The 9,995-nt window shown below is 39.8% G+C and overlaps 1 protein-coding gene across 5 annotated transcripts in view; it reads right to left on the reverse strand.

Annotated features, from left to right (window-relative positions):
- Nucleotides 1-9,995, reverse strand: part of ralgps2 (Ral GEF with PH domain and SH3 binding motif 2) — a 100,312-nt gene that overhangs the window by 36,914 nt on the left and 53,403 nt on the right. For all 5 annotated transcript variants that reach the window (XM_008407327.2, XM_008407320.2, XM_008407328.2 and 2 more), the window contains exons 6-9: nt 8,616-8,699; nt 5,269-5,358; nt 4,247-4,339; nt 3,964-4,090 (exon numbers count right to left, since the gene is read on the reverse strand). In XM_008407327.2, the coding sequence (XP_008405549.1) occupies nt 3,964-4,090; nt 4,247-4,339; nt 5,269-5,358; nt 8,616-8,699 (394 nt within the window). The remainder of the gene's footprint in view (nt 1-3,963; nt 4,091-4,246; nt 4,340-5,268; nt 5,359-8,615; nt 8,700-9,995) is intronic.

Here is a 9,995-nt window from a genome sequence, read left to right on the forward strand (position 1 = left end):
GGAAGAAAAAAAAAAAGTAAGAAGAATATAGGCATGTGTTGAAATGGGGGCTCTTCTCTGAACATCTTCCTCAAGTGGCACCAAAAAAATCAGAACAGATCGAAGCTTTCTGATTAAAAAAAACAAAAAACAATACCTAATAAGACCACAACAAACACTCAACACAATGTGCCTCATGATTTCAAAACAACAACGGACCAAGAAGGCAGATAAGCCTGCATCAAAAATGCGGCACAGTCGCAGGGGCCCCGGCCTTGGCGAGGACCGGCTGTACTGGCTCGCAATACGTAGAGCCGCGTGTCAAAAGAGCCAGTTGGGAAATTAGTCTCTTTAGTTGGCTGACGTTTTTGATCTGAGACAACACTTTAATCCTGATGTTTTCCATTACATTGGTTGTTCCATACACGGCTGTCCGTGTCCCACGGCAACCGTAACTCAGAGTAAACACGAATGAAGCCCTAGTGCATGCTTCTGGCCTTCGGCGAGGTCTTTCTCCACTGAGAGATGCCAAACATTAAAAGAAGCATGGATCAGCTTATTATTAAGCGCAATACATTTACACAGGGACCATAAAATATTATCAAGGCAAGTTACCAAAGCACCATGTATTTTCATTGTTTCTCATTAGTTTCATTGAGAACATCAGCTTCCATTTTAACAACCGCAAAATTAAAAAAGCTGAACCTGTACAACTGCTATCAAATGCTTATTTAGAGAGTTCAATTACTTTTCTTTTTTTTACTGTTGACCTACCTGCTAAGATAAATGTAGTTTCAAGCTCGTTAAAGTTAACGGCGTCGTGCATTCACAGAGGAAAAACAGAAACTCGGTTACTGGAGACAGCCGTTCCCCTTTCGCCCCACCTGTCAGAACAAGAAGTATTGCTTTCAGAGAAGCGCATCGTTTCTGTGCCTCGGGACAGATCGCGTCCGACTTCCAGCTGGCATATTAACGGACTGTCCTTGTGTAACCGCCAAACGCCACTTTGTTTTGATCGAGTACAAACCATTGTTGGATTTAAGATGTGGATGCCATAGCGATATAGTGACACATCCAGCTCACGAGAGAACGATGCAGATGCTGCGGTCCTCAATGAGAAAAGTTGTTAGCAATATAAAAAATGTTTTAAAGAATCTAACTGCATTGGAATGTTCTAGTCCAGGTTTAACTAGTCTTTATATTTGGCAATTTTTTACCCAAATCTCGTTCTGAGGTGGTCTTGATGCCAACAGGAAGCTGTACCACAGATCCAAACTTTGGCACCGTAATCCCTATCATTTAGCCATTTCTATTAGCTGATATTCTCTCAGTGTTTATGGTATTCTCAGTGTATAGACCGCAGTGAACACAAACTCAAAGTTTAAACATATTTAAGTCCAACTTACTGTTGAACAATATAAGTTTTAAAAAATTTTAAACTTAAAATGTAAGACTTTTAAACTCTTAAATTTAAGACTTTTTAAGGATGTACGGACACCCTGGAAATATCACAAGGCTTTAACATCATGAAGTGTCATAAGGTCACTTCCTATGTGCACCAAATCAGAGCTTTACAAAAACCGGGAAGCACTCCCTTGTTTGTAAAGACGTTGATCTTTGGTACTTACAGGTAATATTGCTGTTCAGTAAAGCTAACTGGTCGACCGAATGGTTAGATAAGACTGTCAACCTGGGAAATATGGACTAAAGCTGAGAAGTGTTTTATTGGGGTAATATGGCAATAAAAACTACACATTGTGCCTGTTAGATGCTATGACAACAATGTCCAACTGAAATTCAGCCTTCTTTAGTCATTGGTTAATATGAAAAGAAAAAAAGATATTTTGTTTTTAAAAATGTAGAAATGACACCAGTGAAATGGTAAATAAAGATTTTTTTCAGAATAAGATTTTTTTTTTTACCTCCTCTGAATATTTTCTGTTCAGATTAATTTTTTTAAGTGACATTTTTACGTTTACATTTAACGACTTTATTTTAAGACTTCTTAGCACCTTTACCTGGGGTGCCAATAAGTGTGGTGTTAAAATGCAGTCAATTTTATGTTGCAATTCAGATGCAAAGGAGCAAAAACATGACTCAGTTACAAAAGCGTCCCAGAAATACATTTTCAAAATATCAAAATCTCCTGTCTAGAAAAAAAACCCAGCAGCCATTCAAACTCCCTCCTGCGAGCTCTCACTAATTCAGACACCAATGAAGCGAGTTCTCGTCTGCAAAACACACCAGGAGGCCCTCCCCCAGATGTATTATTTATGCAAGCAGTGATGAAGCTTACATTAGCAGAGAAGCTCTGGAACAAGCTTCACCGTTTCCAATCTCTCCGCGTGATCAAGAATTTATGATGAAGGGAAACGTTCCAGAGCGAACCAGTGGCAATTTCCCTCCTCTCGGCCAACTTGGCCGGTTTCATCCCCAAAGATAGCCAGACGGTCAACGCAGCACACATGTGTTCACATCACTAAAACGTTCATCTCATAGGGAAACACCATCCCACTCATACATTAATACTCGACGAGACTCCACCCTGTGACAGAGCAGCTGGTCGCAAATCATCCAAACGCTTAGTGAACGGAAAGTCTTTCCCTTCTAACACGCAGTGAAGACACACAGTTGAAGCTGCTTCGCAGCCCCGACTTTGCATTCGCCTCGAGGAAAACGGCCACCTCCGGCTTTCTGTAGCGACTCTAAAGCTTTTGGGCTTGTGTCCGTGTTTGTTTGCGCATATTTAAGTCTGCATGCTTGAACCGCCAACGGCAGCGATGAAGTGGGACCTGACGGCTAAAGAGGAAGAAAAAAACAAAACTGTTTGGCAGTAAAGAACATCAAAGTCATCATCAAGCCCAAACAAGAACAAACAGTACGGCAGTAAAACCACACACATGGACGCGAGCATTTTCCCCTGCGCTCCTCATCAGGGCTCATCAGGGGTTCCTGTGTGATGTCAGCGAGTCCAACCAAAAGTAAAAGGAAGCTTTTACATATAGTAGAGGAAATGAGGATTTTTTTCCCTCCCTCTTCTTACTGATTCATGTGTTTGTTCTTGCTAAAAGGAACCTTGAGATGTTTCTCAACAGAGCACCAAATTTATGAGCGACATTTACTCCTCCTCTCAGTTCAAAGAAGCCAAGCAAAACAAACAAAATAAAAAAAAAGAAGAGGCAAAGAGTGAAACGACGGAGCACAGGGAAAGCAAAAGCTGCAGTAGAAAGGTACAGCAACCTGAGGAAAAGGGAGAACATTAAATGATAAAACACCGGCATACTTAATAATCCGTATGGTCAGAATGCCAGGCACAGCTGCGGAGTCAGTCAGATGCTTCAATACGCCGTTAATCATAAACCTGAAAACAGCTCGTAAAGTTTAAAAGGCTGGATTTTTAACGCGACTCAGAGACTTTTCAATACCGTTTCAAAACATGCAGGGTTGACAAGGATCACTGTCAAGAATCTAGTTTCTAAATGGTTTTTCTTCGGTTTCTAGAAGCCTAAATCTGAAAAAACGCTCTGAAGAAAAGGACCACAAACGCGATGAGCAGCTGAAGAGACGAAACCCAGAGCTACTGATGAGTGACCACCAAGACAAATCATCTTTAATTTTTCATTAATCTGCAGGAATCCCCTCTATGAATCAGACGTGTTGTCTTCCTGCTACTTTTCCCCTGAATAAGCATTTCTGGAAGAGCTTAGCCGCACATTTGGCTGATTAACACCAAGCCTGCGTGTTAATGTGCAGGCTTTGTTCAGACGACCAAATAAAACTTACTTCATTCCATTTTAATCAAACTGAATGGTGTAGAGAATGTTAAGATCTAAATAAACCAACTTTGAAACCAGACAAATTCGACTTCACACGTGAACATTTTATTTGTAAGTAAATAAATGATAAGGACTTCTGTTTATTTAATTTTGTCATACTAGAGGTGATTTTTTTGTTGTTGTAGGTAGAAACGTTGGTTTCTCTTACCTAGGTATGGTATGCAAGAGACCATGCTCTGGCTGCTGATGAAGTCTCTCAGACGTTTGTAGTTGTCTTCTTTGGACATCAGGTAGTCGAGCCGATCAAACGTAGACTTGTCCTTTCGACTCAGTAGCTGTTAATTATAAGGCAAAACCAGAAGGCAAGAAAAGGGAATTAGAGCAAAAAGGATTTTAACAGTTACATTATGTCAATTAAGCTGCCATATTCCACTGGAAGTGGTGTGAAGCCCAGTGGGCGTTCCATAACCACATGAGGTAAATACACTCACCGCCCACGTTTTTGTGAGCCTGAAGATGGGCGCACTTTGTAACCCTGACACCACCGCCATGACAGCGTGGAGGTTGTTCATGTCACACAGTTTCTGTGAAAAGTTACATGACATCGATCAGACATTTAGATGCGTTCACACAGTAAGACAATTGTGCTCTGAATTTTAGTTTTATTTTTCTGTTGCACATTCAGAGTCAGTCTGATGCTTAATAAAAATCAATGAAGGCTGCATCTTTTCAGACTCCAAAGGGACATTTTTTGCCTTCAGTCCAGCAACATAAGGCTCACTCAGAGCCACAAACATTACATAACCTTTTAACAAAAAAAACATAACTTTTGTTAAAATATCTGCAAAATAAATATGTTATTAGTAAAGAACCAACATTTTTTGAAGGTTTTCAAATGGAGGAAAACATTAAATTTTTGTGAAGGCGATGATAAATAAATTTTATTCTTATATTTATGGAAAATCATTTTAAAAAACAAATGCAAATTTTCAAACAAACAACAAAAAAATTGATTATACATTATTGGTAATTTAGTGTCAATGTTGTGGAATATCAATGTAACTATTCAATGAAAAAACTGCTAAAACTTGCATTTGTTATTAAAGTTGTATTGAATGACATTAGCTGATTCATTGTGGCCACAGAGCTGCAGGCTGCAGACCTCTGTGCTAGGTTAACTTTAGCATGTTTGTTCTACGTTTTGATATGACTTGTCGATAATTGGCTCACAACATACCACAGTAAAATAACGCTTTCCAACTGTAGAAATTTAGCTCTGTATTTAAACATCATAGAAGTTAATGAGTAATACTTCAGCTGCTTTTTTTGCAGATTTTCCTTTAACCAAAACAAGTTGTTCAATATTTCAGCATAGCACACAGAGCTATGCTGCCAAGCTACAGCAGCCAATATAGTCTCTTTTTTACTATTAATCGTATTACATAAAAAGGTACATTTCTAATATTTGTGTGAATTACAGTATTAATGTTGTGTTTTGAGGGGGGATGTATACCTTGGCAGTGCGGATGTACAGACTCAGCACTTCGGCTCGGATCTTCAGCGTTTGAGCATGGAGGATCTCTCTTACCACCCAGAAACTTGTCTAAGAAAAAAAACAAAAAAACCCCAACAGAGATTACTGCACCAAGCAACACACACAAAAAATACCCTGCCAACAACAAACAAACTGGGGAAACCATCAAAAGTTATAATCTCCTAAGCAGAATCAGGACTTCAGGTATGTAAAAACAGGCATTGTTCATCATTTGATGATCGCTTAAGCTCTGAGCCAATGTTGCAGCAAGCCGTGACAGCTCTGGGCTCGGTGTGGTCGAAAGCAAAGCAGTTCACCACAGGACAGATCGTTAACAGCAACGCCCCATTTAGGCCAATTAGAAACGAGCTCTTGATAAAAAAAAAATAAAACACAGGATCACAATCAGTTTATAGATACAGTCAAGAACGCAAGAAATGCCAATTGATAAAGGAGGGAGAGAGAGAAAAAAAAACACAGCAGGCACATGTGTTTGTTCAGAGCACTTGGCCAGACAGTGAGGGATGTCGGAAATCTGTCTCTTTGGGGAAACTGCTGGCAAGACAAGATTCTGATTGCACATACGCAGTTAAACGGGTCAGTCAATCAATCTTGTTAAAACCCTCGGGATGGATGGAGGGAATGGGAAGAGGAAAAGGAGAAGAGAGAGGGAAGAGAGGGGATAGTGGGAAGAGAAATTTAACTTGAGGACTGAGGCCAGCAGCTGTCTGGACATTGTGTTCTGAACAGAGAAACAAAAAAAAAAAACAGTCTGTCTATCTTTGTGTCTTCGTCTGAGATAATCGTACTTTTAACTCCCACACTGTCTAAATTTAAACTTCTACTTTTTAAAATCTGCGTAGAGGGGCGGCATTATTTTATTTTTTTATAGCACATTCAAATACCTATGTTAAGTTCAGTTATTAAAAAAATGCAACATCTAAAATATGACTTAGAAGTGTGACTTCATAATTTAACACTTTGAAATTGCATGTATTGAGCTCAGCAGATGTCCAGTTCCACCAGGCAGCTGCTAATTGCTGCTGGCTAGTCTTAAGGAGCTAAATCTAAGTTCATATCGGCTTTGATTTTTCTGGCAAGGAGTGGTGAGAGTATCTATCCCCTCATTTCTGCTGGCCTATAAACACAGAACCAAACTCAAACCAAGTTTAAATTACAAGAACAAATGAAGTCTTCAATAAGTGCTAATCATTTCTCTCCTTATGCTGTTTTTTTTTTTTTGATTGTTTCTTTCTACTCGATGTCAGAAAGGCTGAATGAATTACTGGCTGGTTGCTCAGTTTGAATCATTTTACTTTTTAACCTCCGTCTGTCATGGAAAACCTGGAGTTGGCCATGTTTGGACATCTCAGTTAAACAAATCTCACGTCTTTAGTGCTGGATTTATAAATGTTATCAAGCCCTTTAGAGGAGAAGCTCCCAGTGTTTCAATAATCCTAAATAAGATGGAGCAGCCAAAGCAAACACAGGTGTATCGGCTGTAGATCAACCAGTTTTCTGGTTTAATGGAAAGAAACTGGTGAAGATAAAAGTCTTGCATGTAAAAACTAACAATTCGAGTCAAATAATCATCCAATCTCTGGCTGGGGAGCATTAAAGGTCTGAGATGATAAAACCTTGACCATAAACATGAACTCTTTTGGTAAGCCTTAAGGAACAGGTTACAGAGCATTTATCATAGCGGTTTAAACCCCCTGGCAAATCGTCTCCTTTATTGGCTCCCGAAAGCATCGAGTCAACAAAAAATTAGGATCAAGGGGAGGTGAGGGGGGGGAAACAAAAATGGCCGCAGTTAATGTGGAATGGGTTTTCTGGGACTCTCTGCCTCGACAGGCCAAGACTGTCTGTCCAAAAAGCTCATTTTCCTTGGCTCGCAGCAGCCGAATGCGTGCGGCAAACATCTTGAATCACCGTTTGGGATCTGCCATACATAAAGAAATTTCCACAGAAACACATTCTTCTTGGATCATATTTACATGTGAGGTTGGTGAAGTGGGGCTCAGAAAAGACTGGCAAAAACAGAGGAAGTGGATTAAAGGGGACGGCTGCCCCTTGAATCATTCCCCACAGCTTCCCGTTGATGTAACTGGGTAAGGAGAGAAAGACTCTTCAACATGTGCGCAGTCATTTGTTTACTCTGCAAAAATATTTACACCCCAACATTTTGCAAAACCGGCAGACTCGGATTTTTGTGTCTTTGGGTGAAATTGAGAGGAAAATCTAAATGGTGTGGAGTTATATTCAACTCTCAATGGTTGAAGAACAAACTTTTTTATTACAATAGCAGCTGCAGTAAAGTTTTTTCTTTTTTCTTTTGGTACGTCTCCACCAGCTTTACTTATTTTTGCTCAGATGCCATCTCAAACTCATTCAGATTAAATTAGATGCCTCCAGCATCAGATTATTGCATTTTATCAGGATTCAAGTCTTGCTACAGTTTCTTTTTTAGACTATTTTCACATGATGGACAGAACGGAGCTTTTCAAAGCTGGGATATTAACTACTTCCTTATTAACTACTTCCACTGCTTAGAGCTGAGGGTCTTGTAACTTGTTTTTGTACAGTTTCTGTATGTTGCTTAGTTATTTTGCGTGTGTGTAAATGTTGGTTTCTTATTACTTGTTTTAATAGAACTACGTGCGCCGTGTTCTCTCCTGTACAGTGAGACGCTTTGTGTTTTTGTACTAACTTGTCTTAGGAGGATACAGGTTAAAATGTAGCTATTGTGTCAATTCCTGCATATTTACACTGCCATGAATTGTGGTTATGTTGATTAAAGTGCACTGTCCTAATCAAATACATTAAATCAAACTAAAACATATTAGTCTTCTTAGTAATTCACTACTTCATGTTCGTCTATCACATAAAACATATTAAATTGTGACTTTAATGTGACAAAAAGCAAAAGAAGTGTCAATATGTTTGCAAGCCACTATATAAATGCGAGTAGCTGAGGATAAAAACATGTCTGCCTTCACACACATCTTCACCTGGGGACCACTTGTGATGCACATAAGAGCATTTCACGTGCGAGGAGAAGACACGGGGAACCTCAGGAGCTGCCATGATAAACACAGCTTCAAAAACAAGCACATCTGGGAGATCCGGGGTGATGACTTGAGAGCAGGAGGATAGAGACGGAGGGCATGATGGAAAGACGAGCTGTCATCCCCTCAAACCTCAATGGCCAAGACTCATAAATCTCCACGACCGCAGGGAGGAAGACTTTCTCCTTCTCTCTTTATTTTTGGGGCGAGACTTCAGATTGAACTTGGCTGCGAGAGCCGAGGATGTCGCAGTCTCACCTGATTGAACCTGCGGGTGAAGGCCACGACATTCGGAGCGGAGCTGTGCTTCTCTTTCTTGTTCCAGCCACAGCTAGAAAGCTCCTGTAAACAACAAATGAAATCCAGATTACGTTCTGAGACAAAGGGAACGTTGTGGACGCACACATGCCGCTAATGCGTTTCACAGCGCAGTGGGAAGATTTGCTTTGGGAGATGGAAAGGAGGGAAGGACCAAGACATGATAGTGGAGGAAAGCGAAGGAGGAGGAGACAGAACAGATGAGTGAAGACTGAAGACTTAAAGGGATAAATGAGGAACAGCAACAAAAAAACAAACAGGTGATGTCATACGGGAACATGTCTGTTTTAAATATACAGCAAAGATGTCTGGTCTTATTACACTGTCGTAAACCTTACAGAAACAGGCAGAAGAGCACAAACTGAACACATTTTGGCACAATTCAAAACAATAAGGGTTTGTTTGAGAGCTAAAAATACCTAATCAGGGACTTCAAAGTAACTAATTCAAGTTTAAGTGGCGACAGTTTTCAAGCCCTACCAAGAATTTGAAAAGTTAGAGGTTGAAAAAGCACAAGTGGAGTTTAACAAGAGGCCAGAAAACACTCCATGGAAGCATGAGGTGAGCAATGCTAGCTACTGATGAGTAAAAGGCCACTATGGTAAATGGACTAAACTTATATAGCGCTTTATCCAATCATTTTTGACCACTCAAAGCGCTTTACACTAGAGTCACATTCACCCATTCGCACTCACAAACGCTCACACATCTATACACCAATACGCAGCTCGGTAGGCAATTTTATGTTCTGACTGAAAAAAAAAAAAACAGTCAATAAATGATCAGCGTTTTGGAGATTTTGCATTTCTGTGGATTATTTTGGTCCAATAATGAGCTCTTGAGATGTTTTTAGTRTATTCACTRTTCCTGTCATTTCCTYATACTTCCTCTCTCTAAAAATACCATAGAAACCTAATTTTAACTTTTCCAAGTGAGGATTCATATTTACTGTCGCAAAACCAAACATCCCTTTTATCTGGTACTTAACACTTCCCTACAGCCTCCAGCTACGTCTTTCACATCCATCCCTCTTTTTTACTGTATTTTAACCACCTGTCTGCCTTACTCTCTCCCACATAACAACGTATGACGTTTCAGCAGATTTTCATTCCTTAAGACTATATGGTCTTGTTTCTCTGCATCCTGCCTGGATAAGATGCTTTAAAATCATTGGAAAAGATTCCCTTTATCAGTAAAGTTTCCAAAAAATGTGTGCGTTTTTGTTTCCGACAGTTCTTGGTTAGTTCAATTGTAAACTACTGAAAAAAGGACAGAAATATTTCAAGGAACCGGATGAAAAACTAGAGGAATTAAAGGGTG

This window comes from Poecilia reticulata, linkage group LG4, assembly GCF_000633615.1.
Source record: "Poecilia reticulata strain Guanapo linkage group LG4, Guppy_female_1.0+MT, whole genome shotgun sequence".
NCBI classification, from domain to species: domain Eukaryota; kingdom Metazoa; phylum Chordata; class Actinopteri; order Cyprinodontiformes; family Poeciliidae; genus Poecilia; species Poecilia reticulata.